The sequence below is a fragment of the Nycticebus coucang genome, chromosome 9 (assembly GCF_027406575.1).
Source record: "Nycticebus coucang isolate mNycCou1 chromosome 9, mNycCou1.pri, whole genome shotgun sequence".
Lineage (NCBI taxonomy): Eukaryota > Metazoa > Chordata > Mammalia > Primates > Lorisidae > Nycticebus > Nycticebus coucang.
This window is the reverse complement of record NC_069788.1, coordinates 53,534,490-53,561,534: the sequence shown is the minus strand read 5'-3', so window position 1 is coordinate 53,561,534 and position 27,045 is coordinate 53,534,490. Positions and strand designations below refer to the sequence as shown.

Genomic DNA, 27,045 nt, shown 5'->3' with positions numbered 1-27,045 from the left:
TATTTCATGGTGTGATTTAATTATTTTATTAAATGTTTCAACCAATTTCTGTATAATTCATTCCAGACTTATTGAAGATAACTTGAGATTTGGTGTTCTGGGAAAATACTCCAGCTTTGTTTGAAAGAACCAGTGCCCTATCCTGTCCTGCTTCAGTTGTTCTGAATTTAGAACATTGCCGCTCTGGCCAACATTCTCCTGTAATGAACAAACACATACAGCAGGTAAGGAAAGGAAAATAAACCAAGAGCCAAGGTAAGCGTGTTAATCATTAATAGGTTACCTCCAAACAAATATTTGGAATTATCCCTTTGTTGACAACCAGGAAGTGCTGACATTTCAGGCATTTCATCAAATAAAGTATGGATGCCTTTCTTTTTTTTAAGTGAGAAGAAAGACATCATAAGGACAGGTACATTCTTGTGCAATTTTAGGAAATAAGTTGGATATGGTTGAAGTTGAGAAAGACCTTAGAAAGTTTATCTGCCCTGCCACTGAGAAGTCCATGGAGAAAGCAAAGCAAAAGGTTCAAAGATGAAATCTAGCAGACACTAGAAAATGGACAGTCAGGTTATCACATATAGATAAATAGCTGAGGTATACTTAGTTAAGAAAACATAACAAATTGAGGAGAATCACTAAATAAAACAAAATTGAAGAAAACTCTAGTTTTGAGTGAAACACTTAATTGAAAAGCAAATTATTCATAATATTTGAGGTACTACCAAGTGAAAGTGATCAACACTTTGGGATATAGTGGTAAAAGTGTAGAAATCTGGGTAAAGAAAGTACTATAGGCTGGGTGCCCGTAGCACAGTGGTTACGGTGCCAGCCACATACACTGGGGCTGGCGGGTTTGAACCTGGCCCAGGACAGTTAAACAACAATGACAAATGCAACAACAAAAAAATAGCCAGGTGTTGTGGTAGGTGCCTGTAGTCCCAGCTACTTGGGAGGCTGAGGCAAGAGAATCACTTAAGCCTAAGAGTTGGAGGTTGCTATGAACTGTGACACCATGGCACTCTACCCAGGGCGACATAGTGAGATTCTGTCTCAAAAAAAAAAGAACATACTATAGCACCTGGCCTAAATGTACCTCTCCTACAAAAATTAGCTGTCTGACTAGACTTCCTTGTCTTATATACTAGAAGAGATGAGCAGAAAGTCAATATTGTCTTGAAGAAGAAAAATCATGAAACAAAACTTCTACTCCCAGCTAAGTTAATATTTTAATGTATTAAGCATATTGATAGTATAGAGTACTAAGAAAACAATTCTCAGTTCTGAAACTCAGAGGATTATACAAGTACTATTCAAAATAAAAATCTCCATTAAAATGTTTTGAGAAGAAGAAGGACCAGGGATAGTCATTAAAAAAAAAAATCTTTGGCTATCAGGCTAAGGTGAACAGAGGAGTCCAGAGTACAAAAGTAAGTAAAGTAATAGTAAACTATTATCATGTTTCTATAATAGAACCAGCCTGAGAAACAGGCTGTGCCTCCTTAAATATTGCTCCGTGGGCACCACACTTGCCTTACTCTAAGTTCAGCCCTCAAAATATATCCAAATAACAGTGACAAGTGTAATACTGAATAGAGTGAATACAAATGCTATAATTTTTTTTTTTTTTGGCTGAGGTTGGGTTTGAACCCGCCACCTCCGGTATATGGGGCCGGTGCCCTACTCCTTTGAGCCACAGGTGCCGCCCCAAATGCTATAGTTCTTGTATAAAAATTACTCATGTTAAAACTAATAGATTAACTGCAAAAGGCTAGAGCAAAATATCTAAAGAGCAGAAATAAAATCAAAAGTATTGTACTTGGGTGAGGTTCTAAGGTGTCTCAGTGTGCCGGTTTCCTTATTGTTTATAAGGAGGAAATCAGCAGTTGTTTTTTACTCAATAAGTTGTTGACTTGAAAAATAAAGTATTAAGAAAACAATGAATTTGGGGGCACAATTCAAGATAACATAGATTGTCAAAATTGACCAATAACTGAAGGAAATTGAGAAAGTTATTAAAGAACTCTTCTTGAAATGGCTTTAATCCTGCACAGCTTTACAAATCAATGCTTTTAAGCCTTCAATAACAATAGCAATTCTAAAAATTCCATTTTAGTTCACCTTTTTCAGAGTATTGGAGAATAAGGAAAGTTTCCCTTTCTTTCTTTTTTTTTTTTTTTAAATTGGTGTAAGCCTCATTTCCAGACACGATAAAGACACACAAAAACTATACACATATAGAGCCAATTTCATATATCAATACAGCAGCTAAAGTCCTAAATAAACTATTAGTGAATCAAATCATATTGTTATCAAAATAATTCTCAAGGGAAATATGGCTTAACTTTATGAAATATGTTAATATAACTCATAATATTTAACAAAGAGAAAATGCAGATTATCTTGTTATTAGATAGTGAAAATAAGCTATTTGAGAAAAGTGAATTAATTTGCATGTTCATTAATATTATAAACAATTCTTTATGAAAATGGAGATTGGTTAGTGATAGTTCATAATTACATGGTAACTCTTCCTCAAACCATCACATAGGGAAAGATGCCCTACAAGTCTCTGACACATACATGCCATCTGTCAGGAATTCAGTTAGAGCAGCTGTTCTGAAATCCTAGACATGATATGTCATTTGTTGTTCTCGCCTCCTATGGCAATCGATATTTCCAGGGTCATGTTTCTTGGAAGCTTAAGCTCATTCATTTTGCTGTTCGGGAACTTGGGCTTTGATCCAAAAGTTGACAAGATAGATTTTTTCACTACCTTCCCTCCTGCTCTGATGCTGGAGGGTCCTGCAAAGGAGGAGTGGAGAGAGAACAAGAAGAACATAAAAGCAGAGGACAAAGAGCCATTCCCAACAGCTCCAGGGTTGAGACATAAGTCAATAGAGAGAACAGAAGTGTAGGATAGAAGATAGGGTTAAACGTGCTAGGCACTAGGGACAATAATCTGGGAAAATGCCAAGCATACTGCTGGCCCAAGTACTAAAAACAATACTCACTGGACATAGCATACTGTTTCAGTCCTAAATCATATTTAGCATTGATAAGAAAAATGCAAGACAGAAGTGCAGTAAACAGAATGTGTTAAGAGTTCAATCATGCAACTAAACATAAACTTGTTTTGTAACCTTTACCCTCTTAGAAGCTTTCCACTGTATTTTCTCATTGCCTGACTTCAATAAAAGCCATGAGGATCTTTAGGAGGGGCTTCACCCTTGTCTCCCCATGTGGAGGGCTTGAGATGTTGGTCTCCCAGGGTTCCCTCAGTTCAATGCAATATGGACTGAATAGGTGTTATTAATTTGCCTCAAGTTGCACCGACAGAGGTTTGAAATGAATGAAATTTTAAATTTGTTTTAAATAAATGTTTTAGATTTTACATACATAAAAGTATACACTCATAAATATACAATTTTCATAAAGTAAACACATCTTTATTAGTAGCACCCATGTCAAGAAACAAAATACTACCAATATCCCAGGAACCCTTCTTAGGCAACCCCATCCAGTCATGATTCCCACTTTCATCAAGGGAAATCACTAGCTTGATTTTTTTTTTTTTTTTTGAGACATAGTTTCACTTGGTCACCCTTCATAGAGTGCCATGGCATCTCAGCTCACAGCAACCTCAAACTTTTGGGCTCAAGTGATCCTCTTGCGTCAGCCTCTCAAGTAGATGGAATTACAGGTGCCCATCACAACTCCAGGCTATTTTTTAGATACGGGGTCTCGCTCTTGCTCAGGCTGGTCTCAAACCCATGAGCTCAGGCTATACACCTGCCTCGACCTCCTCAGTGCTAGGATTACAGGTGTGAGCCACTGTGCCCAGCCCACTAGCTTGATTTTTAACAGGAAAGATCAGTTTTCTATGTTTTTAAAAACTCTATGTAAACCTTAGAAGAATGTATCCTTTGACTTGTTTCACTTGATATTGTGTTCATGAGAGCCATCTGTGGTGTTGTGTACTGGGGTCTGTTAATTCTCATTGCTATAAAAATAAATCATAATTTTATTTATTTAAATAAATTTTAATTTATTCTTCACTCAGCAAACAATTTAGTTGTTTCTTGTTTCAGCTATTATAGATCATGCTCCTGGGAACACTGATGTACATGTTTTTATGAATGTATATGTGCATTTCTAAGTGAAACATCTAAGTCATTGGAATTGTACATTTAGCTTTAGGAGACATTGTCAAGCAACTTTCCAAAGTTCTAATTTGTACTCACATTTATAGTATATAAAAGTCCCAGTTGCCCTACACTTTTGCTAATATTTTCTGTTTTCCATCTTCTTTCATTCTGTTAAGTATATGGTATATCTCATTATGGTTTTGATTTTCATTTCTGTAATAACTAATGAAGTTGTATATATTTTTATATGTTGTTGGGCCCTTTAAAATTTCACGTAAAATTATGAAGCTCCTATCAAGACATTTGTTCATTTTTCTATTGGGTTGTCTTTCCTTATGTGTGTGGGTTATCTTTTGTCTATATGTAATTTGCCTAACCATTATGCTACCTCGCTCTTTTCCCCCCCTTCTTTTAGTTTTCTACAAACTCCCTTTCCCTGTATTGTCAATACCCAGAAGGCAGGGCCACTGTTCTCATCGCAGTATCACACTCAGGATCTGACACTCTGTTTTCCTAAAAACAACTGCTCAAGTATACTTGTTGATGTGCAGTGGAGAGTTTCTTTACTTGCTAAATTAGCTCGATGTCGAGGTTCTTGACATAGTACTTCCATTAGAATTTTAAATATGGTAGAAACTTCTTTAGAAAAGTGGCAAAACCAGAATCAGCTCTATGCGTGGAGACAACAGAGGATGTGTTTTAAGTGGAAGGAGCTAGAATAAATTCCTGCTAGGGTTGATAGTGCCTATTTGAGTATCTTGGGCAAGTAAGGAAAGTATGAAGAAGGTCAAATGATCTTTTTTTATGCTCAAAATGAACATAAGTTATGACTCATATGTGGTGACTTTTTAGGCCCTGTTTTCTCTTGTTATACCTTCAGTATTTTTCTCCCTCATGTCAATTGTCATTTCACTTGAAAGTGCTTCTGTTATCTCCCTTTAATTTTCACCATATGGTGTCTCTCTAAACTATATTTCTATTCCTCCTGGAAGTGTCCACATTGCCTCCCTTTACCTCCATTCTTCTCACAGTAAAAACTTTCCAATTCTATCTTCACTGTCCTTTAGATAACCTCATTCATTTAATCTCTCCCTGGTCATTTTCTCATTGTTAATCTCCTGCAATGGCTAGGATAAGTAAATATCAGTTTTATCTTATGGCAATAACCTAATCTAAATAATTAAAAATTGTCTATTTAATTTTAGCATGTAATTTTAATAGAATTTAACCACATAAATAAACATCCATGTTTTACAATGTATAAAAAAACAATAAAAATGTTGATTCTCTGGATTATAGCTTTAAAATTCTGTTATAATTCCCAACCTATCTTCTCTGTATTCAATAATCACCCCATGAAGGGATTTATCAGTGATTATTTTCACATAGATTTTTATTCAGCTTTAATTAAGTTTCTGAAGAGGCAAATTTAAAGGCAATAGGAATTGACTTTTCAAGTTTGTCCAGCAATTATCAACCCTGACTGCATGTTAAAAAACCCTATGGAATACCTAAAAATTCGTGGTCTCTGGGCTCTACTCCACACCAATTCATTTGGGATCTCAGTCATCAGTATATTTTAGAGGTTCCCCAGGAAACTCTAACACAGAAACAGAGTTAAGAACTGCTGAGTCTATGCTCAAAAATATAAAGGAAGAATAGTATAAGCAAAAAATGTTGAAAAGTTAACACTCAGTACTGTATTTAAGTTTGGAACTCTAGATCCTCAGAAGCGAGTGACAGTCCTCTCTTTGGCCCAGTCCTGGATTTCTGCTTGTCCAAATGTGAGGTAAAAGACCAGGCCAAACATGTTGACAGCAGCAGACAGGAAAAAGACATTTCTCCATCCGGACTCAGAATCCTGGGTGCAAAAAAGAAACAGAATAATTATCAATCTCGGAGGCTCCTATCCACCAGTTCTAGATGTCTCTATGTTATGTGTTGCAATGTTGATCACAAAGAATATGGGGAATTATATTCAATAGCATCTTAAGTCATCAAAGAAAGTTTATGAAACTTGGAAACAAGATGACTCTGAAAATGCATATTGAGTTCTGAGTTGGGATGACTATTTCTTTAGACAAACATAAATTAAACTACACTAATGTTTTTCTGTAAATTTGGATTGCAACATTCACAAAAATATAGGATTACTCACTTAAAATTATGCTTATAATGGCATCCAAAAGATCTCATGTTTGTATTGTCTGTGTTTCATTTTGTTTTTGGCTGTTGACATTAATTACAACAACCCATCTCACTGCAACCTGAATTCTATTTGATCTGCCTGTGTGACCCTCCTCACTGAGCACTAGTAAGTCACAGCTCACAGTGGAGTCCTAGCAATTTGGTCAAAAATTAACCCAGAAACTAGATCACATAGAGATGTTAAAAACAAAACAAAACTTCTCTGTGTACATGGACTCTCATCAGTCCTTCCATCTCAGCCTGGCTCAGTCTTCCTCACCATCCCACACTTCATCACCTCTGTGAGCAGGCCTCATAGCCCACACTCCCTACCATGCCTTAAGGCCATTCTCTTTTCGCCCAATGAACTTTACTTTAGCCTTTGAACACTTTGTTTCCTTTTGTGATTTTTTTTTCTTAAACACTGAAGTAAGTCTGAATAAATTCTTCATGATCCTCCTTTCCTACCCCTCTGTCTTCATCTCTTGCTATTCCTTGACATGTATAATTCACTCTGGTCACAGTGAAGAACTGTTTCATGCTCTTCTACCTCTAGGAAGTTAAACATGCCATCTTCTGAATCTGAACAGCTCATTTTTATCAAGCTAACATCTATTGATCTTAAGAAATTCAGTTTTTATATTCTTCACCTGAGCAACCTACCAGAGTCTGACTTAGAGGCTCCTATGAATAGAGCAATTATGCTAACATCAATGCTTGTTTCCACCATGAGACTTTGAGAAAACAGTGTGTATTTCCAATACCTAAAGCAATACCTGCCATTTGCAGATGTTCAATAAACTGGCCCAACCTGACTGATAAGGAATCCAGTGGCAGTAGAGGAGACTATTCCTGCGAGAAGTCCAAAGCCTCTTGAAATTCCCATGAGGAAACTTGCATATCTGTAGAAAGATGATTTTACAAATGATTTTATATAGAAAGCCACATACAGCTTCCGCAGCAACTCAACTTTGATGCAGCTCTAATGACCTAATTCCCCTAAAGAATTCCAGTACAATGTCTGTTTGGCAACTCTGAAATTATCTATCCATTGAATCATTAACCAGGGAAAAGTGTAGTCTCCCTGGGAGCTGAGTTTCTCCACTCAGTTGCTCAGCACGGAAGGCAGTCTGTGCAATGGGCAGGACATAGCCTCTGAAACCACACTGCCTGGGACTAAACTATCTGGGCCTCTGGGCCCTTGTGTAATCACAGTCGTACCACTTAATCTCCTCAGGCCTCAATCTCCTCCCCTGTAAAATGGGGATAAATGAGAAGACCTACATACTGCTTTTTTTTTTTTTTTTTTGAGACAGAGTCTCACTATGTTGCCTTCAGTAGAGTGCTGTGGCATCACAGCTCACAGTAACCTCAAACTATTGGGCTTAAGTGATTCTCCTGCCTCAGCTTTGCAAGTAGCTGGGAGTATAGGCACCAGCCACAATGCCCGGCTATTTTTTTTTGTTGTTGCAGTTGTCATTGTTGTTTTAGCTGGACTAGGCTGGGTTAGAACCCGCTAGCCTTGGTGTATGTGGCCAGTGCCCTACCCACTGAGCTATGGGTGCTGCCAAGACCTACCTACTGTTATTGTGAGGATCTAGATGTGTTGATAAATGATAAGTCTTCAGCACAGGGTTTGGCTCATGGTAAATGCATACAAATGTGGTAGCTAGTATGAACAATATCCTGAAAACTTTTCTAAAGCACGTGTGTGTGGGTCTTTCCCTAGAGTACATAGTCCAATCTCTGGTTAAAAAAAAAAAAAAAAAAAAAAAAGGTTGGGAAGTCTTTTATCTAAACAATTTCTAGGCAAGATTGTGGACTGTTGTTATAAAAATGCCACTTTAGGTCTAGGTCATAGCCACACACTGACATCTCTAGTTATTTGTCATTCTGCCATCAGTTAGCATGCATCCACAACATGAAAGGGTTGTGCTGTGGTTACTGAGGTCTGACACCTCTTAAGGGGTCTAAGGAGGGGGAAAAAACAGGTAAAGCTCTTACCTGGGGGCAATATCTAAGGTGTTGATGATAAACCCTGAGTCACACAGGTTGCTGGTCCCAGGAATAAGTATCAGCAAAATAATGGTTGTCATGTAACTGGAAACCACAAAGGGCAGGGCCATAGCACACAGTGATGGAAGGAGGAGCCCTGGGCAATGAGGATACGCTGTCAGGATCCTTCTTAGACCAAACGCATGGAAAAGGGATTGGTTAACCAAACCCACACGCCTATCCTTACCTAGGGATGAAAAGAGTTTTCGCACTGTGATCAATCTGAGAAGATTCTTGGACAGAAGGAAATCTGCCAACTGACCTCCTAGAATCGTACAGCTTGAGGCAGCAATAAAAGGCAGGGAAGACAGAACCCCACTCTGAAAAAAGGAAATTTTACAGAGTAGTTACAGAGGAGAGGTGCACATAGCACCAAAATTTATCAGTTACACCAACCAGTAGCCAACCTACCACCCCCTGAAATTCTGAGTTGTTTGGGGGAAATTAGCATCCATTTTAACACTGTAAGAACAGTGTCTCGGGTAAGAGGGCCAGCAGCTGCATCACACTGGGCTCCAGATAAAAGCAATATTAATTTCTAAGAGAAACTTTAGAGCCAGGTGGTATGGTGATATAGTGCAGTAGTTAATAGCACAGATGCTGTAGCAGCTCTTAGAGCAACAGTTGTCAACCTGTGGGTTGCGACCCACAGGAACTGTATTAAAGGGCCATGGCATTTGGAAGGTTGAGAACCACCATCTTCGAGGGCAAGTTATCTCACCTCTATGTGTCTCATTTGCACATTTTTGAAATGGGAATCATTACAATTTCTCAACATCATTGTAAAAGTTAAATGAATGGTCTGTGCAAAGCCAGCATGTCATAGGTAGTATAGAACTACAGTAGAACCTCTGTAAGTTGACCACCCCAGGGACAGAAACAAACTGGTCAATATATAGAGATGGTCAACATAAGGAAGTAGACTGATTGTACTGATACATACATGTGGTACATAAGTAGTAAAATTAGGTCAACTTAAGGAGGTAGTCAGTGTAGGGAAGAGGTCAACTACAGAGGTTGTCAACTTTGGAGGTTCTGCTGTATTACTCCTTATTGCCATTATTATCATTTTCATAAAAGTATAGGCGTATACTCACATCTCTGATATTAACATGGAGCACAGTACTGATGTACGTTGGTAGGTATGTTATGATTATGGTGCATAACCAGAAATGGCTGAAAAAACCCGAGAAAATGGCCCAAAGTGGAAGGCATCTGACCATAGCCTTTATGGGGACAGATCGTCTAGGAGAACTGGACTGAAAGGAAATAGTTAATCAATATGAATATTAGAACAGGCCAGAGGGTGCCTCTCCCAGGAGACCCATACCCTTCGCTGGAGGGCTCTGTGTGGTCCACAGGTCCACAGTACCTGTTGAGCCAGTGAGGACACGATGTGGTCCTTTTCTCTGACACTTATGCAAGGGTGATGCATGGGGTCATCATAAATCACTGTGAACCACAGGAGACAACAGACACAGCCAGTGCTACCTGGAAGTTGGGATGAAATTGGTTTTCAGGTATATTGGTATACTGGGGGAAGGGAGTTGCCTCTGAAATGGCATGTCACACCACACCATATACTTATCAATTCATGGTTATTCTACCATAAGTTCCTAAATTTTCCCATTTCTTTCTTTCAATCGTTCTACAACCCTCTTTCTTCCCTTAAAACTTTCCAGATACTACTGCTCAAATATAGAGTCACTATTTTTCAATGTCAGAGTCCCTTGGAGATAACATGACATTGCGTAGCTGACTAATTACTCTAAAGGCTCCCATGGTTATAGCGTTATAGGTTTTCAGCAGCACTTCTTAATGCACACATTATTATCTTGTTTTTGAAAATCTGAATAGCCAGGACTAAAGAAGATATGTAGTCATACATACATGAAACAACCTTCCATGAAATCAGTGTGGCAAGGAAAAATTTTTAACAAAATTTACAAGAGACAGTATTATTTATATGCAAACCAAACATCTATTATGAATTTCCAGGAGAAATATTTCTTGACGATACCTGGTTAACATGTACAAACCAAAATGATCTGAGATTAGCATCATTAATGAGAAAGCCATCCAAGTCAAAACCATATTTAATACATCATTTGGTGAAAACAACAAGCAATCTGTAGAAACTAGTCTCATTATAGGGACTTGAAGAAGAAGATGCTTATTTAAAGAAGATTCTATGTTAAAAGATTGTGGGTGGTGGCGCCTGTGGCTCAAGGAGTAGGGCGCCGGTCCCATATGCCTGAGGTGGCAGGTTCAAACCCAGCCCCGGCCAAAAAAAAAAAAAGATTGTGGGGACTAATGTTCTTTAAGTTTCCTCTAATTACTGGATTCATCCCCGCTTTTATTTTAAAGTCAAGCCCTTTAATGATGACACCAAAGTGATAAAAACATGAATTCCTTGCTTCAAGCATTTCACAGTCTAGTGGGGGATAAGGGAAAATAAAAGATCAAACACCAACGTAACCTAGAGAAGTAATAGTGCAAGGATTCCCAGAGGAGGGAATGGCTGAATTGGATGGGATAACTCCTGGAAGTTTCCATGGAAAAGGGGACATCTGAATTGAGCTTTGCAAGATGCACTTGGTAGAAACTAGGTTAAGGACATTTGGGGCAAAAATAATAAATATAATACAATATAAAGATACATTAAAAACTTATTTCACCATCTTTGACATCTTAACTACATAAGTGAATAAACAGGCATTTCAAATGTTCTTCAGAAGATGCTTGACGCAGAAAGGCAAGGCTGTGCTCCAGATTTCCCAGAAGTGGATGCCGTGTGTGTATAGTCATCTCTCCTTCCCTACACACTTGGCTTCCCAGAACCACCAGGAAAATGTTAAATGTGTTACTAGATTAAGTTGTTTTACTAGATTAAGAAAGATTTCAATCCTTGACATTTTTCATCTTCCACTTAACAAAGGCCATTTTCTCTCATATGGGAAGAATGTGGGTGATGTAGGCATCAAGTGAATTCTTGGAAAATGGAGGTACTTGGATTTAAAAGAAAGTAATTTACCAAAGATGTAGAAGATAAAAGGCCAGCCCAATGCCTGTGAGATTAATCCTCCCACACAGAGGATGATGAAGGATCCGAATGCTACCCCTGTGGGGAAGAGGAAGAAAAACACTTACAAAAATAGAAAAGGCTAAAACTTTGTGGCCTCCCTGAACGTTGTCCCAATAATGATGTGGCAGACTTAAAATTACAGGATGATAGGAATATTTACTTCCACTAACAAATTTTCCCCAATAAAGTCATGTGATATAATTAAATAAATATCCTTGACTTCATCACTATACAGTTCATCCACGTAACTCTTGAATGGCACCTCAGTAACAATGTGACCAAACTTAAATCCCTTAATCTATCACAGAGACTCTCTGCAATCACAGCCCACCAGTATTTCTTTATGACTACAAATACATTTTTGCATGATGCAATATGAGCCTGGGAGCAGAAAAGGAAAGACAAAAGTCAATACAGATAGGCTCTCTGCTCTCAAGGAGCTTTTGGTCCAATTGGAGAGAGAAAAATGTGAACAACATTCCCTACCACAAGTGAAATTCTTTGTAGACATCGAATTAAAAAAAAAAGTCTACATTAAAAAAAAACGAACATAATTTATAGAGACCCATAGAATGAAATACGTTTTACATGGAAACATAACACAGACACACAATGTACACAAATACTTGTACATACAATGATGCACACGTGCTTCAATCAAAAGCTGCATAAATCAATATTTAATTTTATCATACGGAATATACTCCAACATTTTCTTTTTTTTTTTTTTTTTGTGGTTTTTTGGCCAGGGCTGGGTTTGAACCCGCCACCTCCGGCATATGGGACCGGCGCCCTACTCCTTGAGCCACAGGCGCCGCCCTACTCCAACATTTTCTAATCTACTCACAATTATAAGATTTTGGAATTGTTTACATGAGCTAAGTAATAGGATAGGTGGAATTTTGGCAAGAGAAATGGGGCAGAGAACTTTCTAGGAAAATGAGCCCGTGAGAGCAGAGCCAGAGGGAAGTGAAGTACAGATGTGTGTGGGGAGAAGCACACAATAAGGTGCAGCTAGAGTCTTGCTTGCACTTGCTTGGAGGCTGGGGCCAGATGACTGAGCACCTTTATTTCCATATGATAAGGTCAGTCTTTACTAAACATAAAGGAACACATTGAAGATTCTCAAGCAAGTGAGCAAAAGTACCCAATCTATTCTTTAGAAGATCACTTGGTTTTGATGGGAAGAAAACTTTGGAAGAAACCAAGCTGGAGAAGAGAGACCAGTAGAGTATTTGGAAATAGAGGTGGTAGCAGCTGCAATGGAAGGAAGCAAGAAAACAGGAGAATTGTGAAGTCAAAGTTCATGGATGGAACCGTGTATTGGACCTGGCAGGGAGAAGCTTGATGGAACCTCAGTTCCATTTTTCAAGTATGTGTTCTCAGCACTCCAATCTGGGAAGACAGCAGTGGTAAGGCTGTGGTGGCCTTACACACCACACCATGTGGAGGATCACACACCACAGAGAGGCCGTCTGGCAGGGTGGTTGGGGTCAAACTGCTTGGGCCCACCTCTTAGTTCCACCACCTCCTGACTATTGTAATTTGGACAATTTACTTAATCTTTACATTCATTAACTCCTTTCTCTGAGGAATAAGAATTTAAAATAGTACTTAAATGAGAAGATTCTTGTGAGAATTAATTAACTCAGAATAGTAAAAAATTCCAGATAATATAGACATTTCCAGTCTGATTTTTCTCCTTAACACTTTGTGTTCTGGAAGGTTTAATTCTCACATCAACATCTTTGCTACAATGATTTTTATAAAGTTTATTTTACCTGCTTACATTAATAAAATTCTTAAATTTTAAACTTTTTCCTGCAAGGATTTCCTGACTACCCTAGCTCACCCATTGTCTCTCTTGCTTTTGAGCCTCAGCACCTTTACAGCACAGATGTATCTTTCCTATTTGTTATATAACTATCTTATACTAGATTTTCCAGTTTTTCCCTTTCTTCCAAACTATCTGGTTCATAGAAGGAATTACACAGTAGTATGGAACAGATAACAAAGCTGTGACTCATGCATACATCCTTACCTGATCCTGCAATGGTGGTGAGCTTGCTTCGTTCAAGTGGAGGAGCCCATTTTGCCCAAATTGTAAACTGACCTGTCCAAGCCATTCCCTGAAATGAAAATTATTAAGATCTTTGTTCTTTTATAGAATTCATGAATCTGGAGCCCACTCAGAATAAGAAAGTATCAGGATACCTGGGCCATGCCCTGGACTGTACGAATCACAATGACCAAAGTCACTCCAAAGTCAGCAGCCAATGGTGTAAAGAGGGTGAGAAGGGAAGAGATCAGCAAACCAGCACCAAGCATATGTTTTGCTCCAAATATCCCTGCTAAATATCCACTTGGGATCAGAGTCAATATTATCCCATAGTTGATGGAGCTAAAGATGATACCTTGAATCTCTGGGCTCCATTGATATACAGAGACCTAGAAATAAAAAAAGGAAGAAGAAGAAGAAAAGAAACCTCTTTGCTGAGAAATCTCTTTATGAAAATCTGCTTTACAGTCAGAGTTGCTTAGGTTTGGTGAGACCCTACGATAAAATATCTATTTTCTCTATTTTTTACCTACCTTAAATATTACATCTTTTCCAAATGAATGACCAATTACATTCCTAATTTGATTCTCCCAGAGGGAGAGGAGAAACAAACAAACCAGAAAGTGAAGAAAAAAAGAGATAAATAAAATAATTATATAAATTAAATAATAGGAAGAAGTAAATGAAAAAAGGCATTGGGAAATATTTCATCTGTGAGAGTTTCCTTTACTTGTTTGTAGTAAAAGTAGAGCATAATATTGACTCGTATCAAAGAATAGGGAAAACACAAATTTTCTGAACTCTTTTCAAAATCGGCCCCTAATTAAAAAGAAAAATCAAATTTGGGAATTATGTTCTGCCCTAGCAAAGCTGACCTCCTAAAGCACGTAGTACAAATGAATAAGATCACGTTCTTCTGCTATAACTCAATAAACGACTGAGTTATTTGGAGATAACTACCTAAAATACATAAATTAAATAACTTTTGGGTATCATGCTATAATGCCCTAAGCTATTTGGCATCATGCTATAAGTTAATGTAGAGAACCAAAGAATATAAATATTCTTTGAAATTTTTATCCACTTAACACTATAAATAATGCAAGGTATATGATTCATGTGATAATTAAAATTTGAGAATGAACATAAATCACATAGGGACTTTGAGAAGAGTGAAGAATGAATATAAATAAAATAGGGACTTTGAGAAGAGTGAAGAACAATTTGGGAAGATGCCAGGAAGGAAGCAGTATCTCAATGAGCCTTTGAAGAAAAAAAAAATTCATTCGTATTGGAGAAAACAATAAAAAATGAGCTTGGAACATTTTGAATAAAACCAGATGATGAGAAACTAATGAGAACTCTGGCTTGCTCAGAGTAAAGACTTTCCCTGCGCCATTAGTAACACATATGGGTGTGCTGAGAAGTAGGACTGGATTCTAGAGGAGCACAGCATGTTAGGAGAGCACAGCATGTTTGGCAACTTGAAGGTGTCTTGGATTTGGGATCTTAGGAGGATGTAGAATGGATGACGGAAGAAAAAAATGAAGGTAATGATTTTTTGTATTTATTCATTATAAATAAGCTAGGTCCAATGTAATAAAATCATGAATTATGAATTATAGAGGTAACATTAGAAATGTACAGTTAAGTGGTAGTTTAAAGGATAATTTTTTAAATAGGATATAATCATGATTCTCAAACAAATATGAAATGAACATGTGACAAAGATTTTATTTATCAATTAAATCATTGATTAATGACAGAATCAGTAAGACATTATAACTGGTTTAAAGGTGAATTTAAAGAACTACACATAAACACCATGTAAGCAGAAAGCAATGCTAAAATAGATTTTAAATAGTTGATAAAACTGGCTGATTCAATTGGGTGCTGAGTAATGAAGACTCCCAGTTGATTTTCCACTGGGCAGAACTTATTTGCAAAGATATAGACAAGAACCATTTGCCTTTCTATTCATTATATAGAATTTACAGGGTTATAAAATAGCTCGAAAACTATAAAACATGCAGAGACCTGAATAGAAGTGGATAACCTAGAAGAATGCGCCTAGATGATACCTAGTTTTTCAAAGAAGACATCCATAATCTATGCCATTTTTAAATTTTTCACATTCTCTCTTAGCATTCCCCCACTAGGAATCATGATAATCTCAATGAAAGATAATTTTCATCAGAGGTAAGCAACGTCTTAAAGAAAAATAATTCCAGTCATTTTTAGTTTGTTACTGAAAATTCACACTTCTATATTCCACAGAATCAAGATCCAAGCCTTCCTTTCAAGTTGAGTTTCTCCCTCTTAACAAAGAGCCTTGCTTTCTGTCACACTTACTTTTCTATTAAATTCTTCTATGGATCTGCTGAGGTTATTGAGGGTGTCTGCAAGAGGTGCCTCAGTGGAAGCATTTGAGAGACCATGTTGTTGGGTGCTGTTCACCATGGCAATGATTGCAATGCTAAGACTCACACGCTGGGTTATCATAGTGAAGTTTGAGAAGTGCATGATGAGAGCCAGCCCATAGCGTAATGAACAGAAATCTGGACCTAGAAAACACAGAAGCATGCAGTGAGCACCCTAACTGAAACCCTTTTTATTTCATTTCTCCCACTGCTAAATATGGAAGAACTTTGGGTAATATCATGCAGTCTCACTGTCTTTTTCCACTAAAATAGCCAAGACTACAACTTTCCCCTGTCAAATTCTTTGGTTGGCTTTGAGACAATGAAAATGGAAGCTCATAATCAAGTAAAGCAAATATGATCTTCTTTCAGAGGTGTGGGAAGTAGATAATAAATAGAGAAAAATCTAAATATATTTATGTTGTATTGCTCCAAAGCAGAGTGAATAGGGAAGAAGGTGGCAGAGCCAGCCACAAAACCTAAGTCTCTGGGCTGCAAGTCAGTGCTCCCAACTCTTAAACACACTCATGTTTCACAAAGCTTAGAGTTTATACACAGAGAGCCACCTTTTAATTAAGCTTTTGCACATCTAAGGATTCACTTTTAAAATAACTGATAGTACTTTAAATGAGTGCTTTCACAGACTCCTTAGAGTAACATCTACTTTTTGCTCTGTCAGTGGGGCCTACCTTCACACATATCCAATATATTTTCTTAAAAAAATTAATATGTTGAGTCATTTTGTATTAAGTTTGTAGGTGATATGGTACTAGTGGAGTATTCAATATATTGCAAGGGCAACACCTTCTTTTTCTAAAGTGTCCACAAAGTGGAACTTGTCTTAGAATAGACCAATATTGAAAGAGTTCCTGTGTGGATGAAGGATTAGATTGCATATTTGAAGAACAAGGACTAAACAAAGAGATAACCTATGAAGAAATGGATAAAAATATAATGAAAGAAATAATTTTTAATGGCCAAATAAGCTCATGGATAGAATCGGTAACCTGCAAAAAATATTATTTCCACATTACTGGGGGTTTCGTTGCTCAGGAGAAACAGGTAATCACTTGGCAAGAATATTAATAGCAGACACTTATACATAGGTTAGGGGTTTGTTAACATGACTTTTTGAAAACTTATTTCATTCCTTAGATCACAGAATTTATCAATCATTTGGATAAATTTCTGATAGATAACACTGTAAGGCTCCCTAAGGCAAAAGCAACAGTTGACAAGATCAGGGGTTGGAGCTAGCTCTGATGTTAAACGGAGAGAATCTCTGTAAGGAGGCAGCATGCTAGGGAATGGAGGAAAGGAGGGCAAGGATGGGTAAAGAACAGCAGGGCTAAGCTTCCACTCTTCCATATCATACCCTGCAAGTCAAAGCACTGGCTTTACCTTTTTTTGTGGTAGGCTTTTCATCCATTTAGCTTCTCTAGGAAATGGTACCACACTTTGCAGTGGAGTTTCCTATGCCCCGAACCTCTTTTAACGCACAGCCTTTTATCTATGGGGAGAACAATCCAAAACATGAAATACAAATGATCTTCCCTTGTTAATGTTGCCTCCTCTCAGTATCAGTAAAAATCTTGACCCAACACACCTCTATAATTTATATTTTACAGTACACTGCTATTACGATTTGGAGGACCGATTGTAATTCCCAGCAATGTGACTTATAGCTAGTCATTTAAGTTCTCTAATCATCCATTTCCTCATGTGTTCAATAACAATAAGGCTCTTTTCTGAGTGGTTCTGTAAGAATTAAATGAGAAAAATTACAAGTGCTTCATCTAACCATAGAGAACCATGCAAAGGTATGGAGTATTATCGCTTGTAGCAGATCATAAGACAGGACACTTTAAGCTCAAGAACTGAAATGAAAGGTTTCAGAGCAGTCTTTTCTTTCATTCTGAGTGTGTTTCTGGTCCTCTCTACAATAAGAACAATGTTCATGTGTCTTCTTCAATCATGAAGGATGACATTGCATAATTCATATGTATTACACATAAGGATTTAAAATGTTTATTCTCATCTTTGCTACACACAATTTGGACGCTATTAGTCGACAAAATCTTTAAGCCATCTGCAAAATACAGCCTTTCTATTACAATTATGAACAAATCCAGCCATTTTGACAGGCAAAAGGCATTCATGATCCCAAATATGGATATGCTTAATTTGGTATTTGCACACCAATCAAACTCTTTGGGGATACATATATTTGTTCCTCTTAGAAACAATCCCAATCCTAATAATATCATTCATTTTGCATCCATTCCTAAATTGACATTTCCATGACTTTAAAAGCACTTATCCACACCCTAAAATATGTTCATAACTTATGACTTTGGAATGGAAGATCATAAAGAAAGGTACAGATGAAGAATTCTGTTAAAAAAAATCCATTACAGTATTACTTCTGCATTTCAGAGATGTTAGAGATAAGTTAACCTAACAATAAGGGTTTGGCAAGTCAATTTTGATAGACTCTATTAAAATAATGTTTTCAAAGATATTGAATAACACTGAAAAATGCTTATCCTCTAAAAATAGTAGGATATATGGAGGTTGCTGTGGGTGGTGTGAGGCCACGGCACTCTACTGAGGGCCATAAAGTGAGACTCTGTCTCTACAAAAAAAAAAAAAAAAAAAAAAATAGTAGGATATGCTGTATATATCCACATAAAGAAAAAGAGATTCACATGCGTGCCAGCAGTTATTGTTTCTAGATTATAGAACAGGGAGATCACTTCATGATGTTTTTATAGTTCTCAAGTGATTTTTTAAATAATTAGTGGATACTCATTACATATCCAGAAGAAGCTAAGTGTATTTAAAAGAACAATGAATAGGCTTTATCAGCAAGGTAAGGGTAGTTTTTCTGCTTTCTAAATGTCTCAAGAACTCTGAGAATAATGTCTCCCCACCTAAATTTTGAAGTTTCCTTTTTTGGTTATAATAGGCCTAATGGAGGTCTAACTGTCAGCAAGGATGCGTCAGGACCAGGACAGATGTTGGCTGTTGCTCTGCTTTGGAAGGTTTCCAAGTCTTGCTAACATTTGGATATCAGGAATTCAGCTCTCCACCTTACAGTCAGATTCTAGCTGAAGCCAGCTGTGTTCAAATCCAGAGTTTGGGCCCTTTTCTGCTTGATTTCACTTGTTATATAAGATCCCATGCCGTGGCTGAAGGCAACTTTTTAACTGTACAAGCAGCAGCAAATAGTTAAAGTCCACTTAAAGCTTCCCTTCTGAGCTCTCCAATGAATATTATAAACGCTGAACTCTGGAGCTGAAAAAGACCCAGAGATCCTCTGTAGCCCAACTGTTTATTTTATCGATGAGAAAATTGGTGTGCAGAGAGGTTGAAAAACTGCCTGAAGTCACACAGTTCACAGTCTCCAGACTGCTGCTTTTTCTACTTGTCAATATTACTTCCCATTTATTTTCATATTTTAAGCACAAGCTTAAAACACAATAGAGGTGTTCTAAAGGGGAATTTATGTACTTTTAAATCAAGTTTTAGTCATTTATTCCAGAAGGAAATTTGATGATGAAAAACACTTTTAAGTTTTGAATCACACCAAAAAAAAAAAAAAAAAAGTATTTTTTCTTGCTTTTTATGTTAGTGGAATTGTATCATTAATCCATCATTTAGTTTTCCTTTTCATTCTCTGTTGTTTAGTGAGAAGGGATGAAAATCCCTTCTTAGCTTTTATGGTCTCAAATGCTGCTTTGAATTTTGTCTCAATAGCTAATTTCAGTTGTTAATTTTCGTTTTTCATTTGCATGAGACAAATAGAAAAATCAAGTAAACATTCTAAAGCATTCTCAACTGGGGTCTTTCTATGACACAGTACTAGAAATTATTTTTCTAAAATAGACACAGAAGCTTAGAAATTATGGGGTGTGATATTACTGTGATGATTGGTATGAACTTAGAGATAGTGGAATGATTCTTAGCTTTCTGTTTTTGAGACAGACTCATACTTTGCCACCCTCTGTAAAGTGCCCTGGTGTCATAGCTTACAACAACCTCAAACTCTTGGGTTCAAGCAATCCTCTTGCCTCAGCATCCCCAGTAGCTAGAACTACAGATACCGGCCACAATGCCAAGCTATTTTTAGAGACAGGGCCTTGTTCTTACTCAGGCTGGTCTGGAATTCCTGAGCTCGGGTGATCCACCCACCTTGGTCTCCCAGAGTGCTAGGATTATGAGTGCCACCATGCCTGACACAATTCTTGCCTTCTGATACCCAATTGAGGACATGTGACAATGTCAAAACCCTTCCCAGTAGGAGTTAGGCCTCTAAAAAATAAAATAGTGAATTCTAGTGTTAGAATTGTAAGTAGCGGGCAGCACCTGTGGCTCAAAGGAGTAGGGCGCCGGTCTCATATGCCAGAGGTGGCAGGTTCAAACCCAGACCCCGCCACAAAAAAAAAAAAAAAAAAAAAAGAATTGTAAGTAGCCACGAAAAAATGAATTGAAAATTAAGTTAAAAGTGAATTGAAATTAAGTTAAAGGAAGATCTTATATTAAAAAATAATGCATGGGGAGGAGAGCAAGATGGCAGCAGAGTAACAGCTTCCTTGCATCTGGGCACCGTGAGTCCGGGGACATAGGACTCCAGGCATCTCTGGCTGGTGGAATCTGCCTATCATCACCCCTGTGAGGATACAGAGAGTCAGCGAGAGAGTGCTGGACCCCAAGAGGAGGACTAAAACAGTGGAAAACCGGCAAGTGGTCGCGTGTGTTCAATCCGTCTAAACCCGCCCACAACTGTAAGTTCAGTAGCAGCAAGACTGCAAACTGGAAAGGCCTTACCTGTGAACTGTTTTGGTGTCTTTGGACCTGGCACTCAGTTGAGCTGCCTTGGGGAGAGCCTGAGCGGGAATGCGGAGAACTTTGGCCATTGTCTAGGGCCCCAGTCTGAGCCACTGAGCCAGACGGAGCTAATAGTGTTTGGCTGTGGGCCACAGGGAGCCATTATGAGCGATCTGCCCCGGCAAGCTCCGCCCTCAGGGTAGCAGAGCTAGAATCGGGTGGGAGCTGGTAACACAGCACCTAGTAGCCTAAGGGTGGGGTCTGAGCCGCCTTGCAGCCCTAACCCTCAGGGGCAGAGTGAGACCGGTTTTGGCACACTGGGTAAGTGGATAGCCACTTCAGCAGTGATTCCAGCGACAAGCATGTTCCTGGGAAGGCTTCTGCTCAGCAAGTTCACAAGTTCAAAGTGCCTTTTAAGTGGGCTGAAGAGAGATTTAGGGTATCTACCTGCTGGGGTTTGAGAAATCATTAGCCTCCAGTCATATCAGAACTGTGATTAACATCTCATACACCAGAAGACCACGTGTTGCCCAGACAATATTCAACAACATATACATACTGCTTTGTTTTTGGTTGTGTTTTTTTTTTTTTGTTTTTTGGTTTGGTTGTTTTTTTGTTTATTTTGATGTTGTTGATGTTGTTTTGTTTTTTAATTTTAACCTTTTCAGTACAGATCTTTTTTCTTTTGCAATTTTTCTAGTTTAATTATAATTTCCCATTGCTGTTTTTTTAATAACTAGAACTTCATTTTTGCTAGTGTTTCTACCGCTATTATTTGGTTTTTCACCCAATTTTATCCCGTAAAATTTTCTGTTTGCTTGTTTTGGTTTGATTTATAGCATTTTTGTCTTTCCTCTCTACTTGGTGGAGGTGGGGTACTGTGTCTGATCAGGTTAGCAAAGAGCTGCTGACCTCAAGGGAACCACCCAAATGGTCACCCCCAGAAGGTGGGTTTTTTTTAAGGTTGTGTCAAAGTACCCTACTGTACACCTATATTTCTCTGTCTCCCTCTTTCTGTGCCTCTCTTCTTTTTGTCAATATTCCTTTTACCCACCCCCTCTCCTTTCTCTCTCTCTTTTTTTTTTCTTTTCACTTGGTCCTCCTTTCTTTCATCCCTTTCTTGCTCTTCAACCTTCTCACCCTTTCGGTCCTGTACCAAAAGGACTCATCGAACCCTTAGTCCATAGGCACGAGAACTTAAAGAGCAAGAAGAAGTGAAAGGAAAATTAGGGCAAGGAAACAGAGAAAAGAAATCATTCATGAGGAAGAATCAGCAGAAAACTCCAGGCAACATGAAGAACCAGTCCAGAACAACCCCGCCAAGGGACCATGAGGTAGCTACTGCAGAGGATTCCACCTATAAAGAAATGTTAAGAATGACAGAAAGGGAATTTAGAATACATATGATGAAAACAATGAAAGAAGTGATGGAAACAAGGAAGGAAACTACTAATAAAGTGGAAAATAACCAAAAGGAAATCCAAAAACAGAATCAAATAAGAGATGAACGATATGAAGAATATAAAAAGGATATAGCAGAGCTGAAGGAACTGAAACAGTCAATTAGGGAACTTAAAGATTCAATGGAAAATATCAGCAACAGGTTAGACCATGCAGAAGAAAGACTTTCAGAGGTAGAAGACAAAGTTCTTAAGATAACTCAGATAGTAAAAGAGGCAGAAAAGAAGAGAGAGAAAGCAAAACATTCACTGTCAGAATTATGGGATTTTATGAAGCGTTCCAACATATGAGTTATAGGAATCCCAGAAGGGGAAGAAGAATGCCCCCAGAGGAATGGAAGCCATAGTAGAGAATATTATAAAAGAAAATTTCCCAAATATCACCAAAGATTCTGACACACTGCTTTCAGAGGGCTATCGGACCCCAGGTCACCTCAACTCTAACCGAGCTTCTCCAAGAAACATTGTGATGAACCTGTCCAAAGTCAAGACAAAAGAAAAGATTCTGCAAGCAGCCAGGAGTAAGCACCAGTTGACCTACAGGGGCAAATCCATCAGAGTGACTGCAGACTTCTCTAATGAAACTTTCCAAGCAAGAAGACAATGGTCATCTAGGTTTAATCTACTTAAACAGAACAATTTCCAGCCCAGAATTCTGTACCCTGCCAAGCTAAGCTTAAAAATTGATGGAGAAATCAAATCATTTATGGATATACAAACATTGAGGAAATTTGCCACAACAAGACCAGCTCTACAGGAAATACTTCAACCTGTTCTGCACACTGACCATCACAATGGATCAGCAGCAAAGTAAGAACTCAGAAATTAAAGGACAAAACCTAACCTCCACACTGATGCAAAAGATAAAACTAAGCAATAGACTCTCACAAAATAAGATGAATAGAATATTACCACACTTATCACGTTAATGGCTTGAATTCCCCACTGAAGAGACATAGATTGGCTGACTGGATTAAAAAACACAAGCCATCCATTTGCTGTCTGCAAGAAACACACCTGGCTTCAAAAGACAAATTAAAGCTCAAGTCAAGGGTTGGAAGACAATTTTTCAGGCAAATGGAATTCAGAAGATAAGAGGAGTTGCAATCTTATTTTCAGATTCATGTGGATCTAAAGCAACTAAAGTCAAAAAAGACAAAGATGGTCACTTTATATTGGTCAAGGGAAAAATACAACAAGAAGACGTTTCAATTCTGAATATTTATGCACCCAATTTAAATGCTCCCAGATTCTTGAAACAGACCTTACTCAGTCTGAGCAACATGATATCTGATAATACCATAATAACAGGGGACTTTAACACTCCTCTTACAGAGCTGGACAGATCGTCTAAACAGAAATTAAACAAAGATATAAGAGATTTAAATGAGACCCTAGAACAACTGTGCTTGATAGACGCATATAGAACACTCCATCCCAAAGATAAAGAATATACATTCTGGGCGGCGCCACACTCCATCCCAAAGATAAAGAATATAGATTCTGGGCGGTGCCTGTGGCTCAGTGAGTAGGGCACCGGCCCCATATGCCGAGGGTGGTGGGTTCGGACCCAGCCCCGGCCAAACTGCAACAGAAAAATAGCTGGGCGTTGTGGCGCGCGCCTGTAGTCCCAGCTCCTCGGGAGGCTGAGGCAAGAGAATCGCGTAAGCCCAAGAGTTAGAGGTTGCTGTGAGCCATGTGACGCCATGGCACTCTACCCGAGGGCGGTACAGTGAGACTCCGTCTCTACAAAAAAAAAAAGAATATACATTCTTCTCTTCACCCCATGGAACATTCTCCAAAATTGATCATATCCTGGGACACAAAACAAATATCAACAGAATCAAAAGAATTGAAATTTTACCTTGTATCTTCTCAGACCATAAGGCACTGAAGGTGGAACTCAACTCTAACAAAAACGCTTGACCCCACACAAAGGCATGGAAATTAAACAATACTGTTTATTGCAGCTCAATTTACAATCGCCAAAATGTGGAAACAGCCTAAATGCCCACCAACCCAGGAATGGATTAACAAACTGTGTTATATGTATACCATGGAATACTACTCAGCAATTAAAAAAAATGGAGACTTTACATCCTTTGTATTAACCTGGATGGAAGTGGAAGACATTATTCTTAGTAAAGCATCACAAGAATGGAGAAGCATGAATCCTATGTACTCAATTTTGATATCAGGACAATTAATGACAATTAAGGTTATGGGGGGGAGGAAAAGCAGAAAGAGGGACAGAGGGAGGGGGTGGGGCCTTGGTGTGTGTCACACTTTATGCGGGCAAGACATGATTGCAAGAGGGACTTTGCCTAGCAATTGCAATCAATGTAACCTGGCTTATTGTACCCTCAATAAATCCCTAACAATAAAAAAAAAAGAAAAAAAATAATGTATGACACAGGATAGGTTATATCTGAGATAAAATCAATAATATAAGCATTATGGTTTATGCATAAGCTAAAACATAGTTTTTCCCTATTCATTTTAGTCTAGAACTCATTATTTTGTTATAATGGTCTTTCCATTACTTTTGGGTTTCCCCTGATATCCAGCCTGTCTTGCATCATTTCTGTTAGCCAAGTCTCCTACAGTTTACTCAGAGTAAATGTTACATGTAGTTCAAAGAGCATGAACCTACAGTTGAGAGGGTATCTAGGGACTAGACATTCTTCCAGTCCCAATCTAAACAAGATTCAGAACAAGTTTCATAAACTCCCAGAACCTTAATTGTTTCATGAGAAAAATATTGGGGTAATATTACTTCACAGGACTATTTAGAATGAAAACAAAGATACAAGACATGCCTTGTAAATTGTAAAGTGCTATAGATTGCATAATGTTATTGATAATAACAGCAATAATAAATAGCTACAATATTGGCAGTGTATTAGTAAGTACAAGCTTACAGCAAATAAAATATATTTCTATAAAAGTGCTTTGGATTGATTGTTAAATTGTTTTTAAACTTTGATTCTTTTGGCCTGGAATCCACAAGATATGTGGAGATGGGATGCATCTGCATACAGATGTCAGAGAACAGGGTAAGAAGCAATTCCCTCTGTGTTAGTACAAATGAGGTCCCTCTCATCACCTGCCTACCTTTTTGAGAAACTTGTAGTTCTGAGATAAAATTGGTTGTTCCAGTATATCATTTCTATCATGCTGCCAATTAATTTATGAATTTAGTCATGAAAAAAGAAAAAGTGAATTAAGGACCAATGGTGGGCAATTCTAGAAGACAGTGTTATGCAAAAACTAAGGTGCAGTTGGAGCACTGCCTGCAGGGGGCCCACGACTTTTCAGGAGATGTGTAGGAATTCTGGCACCATTCCTACACGAGAGAACCTCAGGCCAGTATGCGCTCCACTGTGCTTTGAATTGGGATGTTCTCTGGATAGGTTGATAGATTGTACCTTCACTGAGTCTTTTTCCTTCTGCCATTCCATCATAGAATTCACAGCTGCTAACGAAAATCTCCCTGGGTCCCTTTTCTTAGCTATGCAATGACAGCAACATGTCAGGTAATCTGTACAAGCCCACACAATTTCTTGCCTTCAAACTTATTTGCAACTTCAGTCATCTTCTCCTTTTCCTGAGAAGCAATTCCAAATACAGAAAGAAGTCTGAAAATGCTTGGTAGTCACAATCTCAAAACCAAACCTGGTCAATTCTGATCCAATATTTTACTTTACAGTCAAAGCCAGTCCAATCCATTAAAGCATCATGATTAATACTCACATGGTCCTTGGAGAAGTGACAATCATCCAGTGTCCATTGGCACCAGTGGCCTCTCAAGTCTTGATCTAGGGTTTTGATTGAATCAGTTACCTTTTTAAGAAAGTCTGTTTTGGAACTAGACAACATTCCCAGATGGAGATCTTTAGGCTGCTGTCAGTGTTTTTTCTTTGACTTCCCCTAAAACTGCTCCCTCCCTTTAACAGACCTCTCGGACAGATTAGCAATTACAACCTATTCAAACAGAAGAATAGCACTTACCTTCACCATTAAACCAGTATTTTAAGCCCTAGACCACAATCCTGACTTGAAGAAAGAGGGAGTTTCCATCCCTTCTTTCCTTTTAAATAATTCTGCTGGGTTTCACAGGGATAAATGGAGAGCCACGTAGCAGCCAGACAGCACAAGTTTGATCCTATATTCTCAGAGCATAGAGCCTGGGTTTGGCTGTGTGGATTAATTTTTAACTTCGTTTTCAAGTTCTCACTGATAGAATGAGTATCTCAAAAGATGTCACTGGGTTTTTCTACTTTGATCTGTGCATACAACCACTTAGTCAACAAACCTTTTTCCTGAAAGCAAGTCAGTATGGTGTGGAAGAAAGGGCAGAGCTCTTGAGATTGGAAATTGGGTCAACCTCCCATTCACTTCCCAAGTATTTCCTGTGACTTTCGACAAGTTTCTTAATCGCTTTGAATTGGTTTCTGAATTAGTAAAGCAAGGGTAGTAATTCCAGCTCATTTATTGGACAAATGAAATATATATACTAACTGGTATTAGGTCCTCAATAAATGCTTAGGAGTTCCACTGTCAGCTAGGTTTTCCTTAATCATATGGTGCTCACAGCCTAATAAATGTAAATTGTGGCTACTCTGACAATTTCCCATGAAGCTATCCTGTACTCTTCCTCTGTTTCTTATTTGTGTCCTTCCTAATCTAGTTTCTGCTTGGCTCTTGACTCTTGGATTTATGATTCTTAATTTTTGGGACAGTGGTTGCTACTGGATCTTCCTATGTTGACTCCTACCCCTAATAAAACAAGGAAGTAGTC

General features: G+C 38.1%; 1 protein-coding gene across 8 annotated transcripts; it reads right to left on the bottom strand.

The window, feature by feature from the left end:
• On the bottom strand, positions 1–26,488 carry SLC17A2 (solute carrier family 17 member 2). Of its 8 annotated transcripts, none has more exons than XM_053601459.1 (14): positions 26,256–26,488; positions 25,998–26,062; positions 17,356–17,464; positions 15,887–16,098; positions 13,690–13,923; positions 13,517–13,604; positions 11,425–11,511; positions 9,763–9,881; positions 9,488–9,649; positions 8,578–8,710; positions 8,340–8,487; positions 7,147–7,237; positions 5,848–6,009; positions 1–198 (listed from the first exon to the last, which is right to left on the bottom strand). In XM_053601459.1, the coding sequence occupies exons 3-13, from the start codon at positions 17,381–17,383 to the stop codon at positions 5,875–5,877; spliced, it is 1,437 nt and encodes a 478-aa protein (XP_053457434.1). In that variant the 5' UTR covers positions 17,384–17,464; positions 25,998–26,062; positions 26,256–26,488; the 3' UTR covers positions 1–198; positions 5,848–5,874. The 8 variants fall into 8 exon arrangements, with proteins under 8 accessions (XP_053457434.1, XP_053457436.1, XP_053457438.1 ...); XM_053601458.1 differs by lacking the exon at positions 1–198 and adding an exon at positions 25,673–25,851 and having other exon boundaries at positions 2,811–6,009; XM_053601456.1 differs by lacking the exon at positions 1–198 and having other exon boundaries at positions 2,811–6,009.
• Positions 26,489–27,045: the final 557 nt, after the last annotated feature.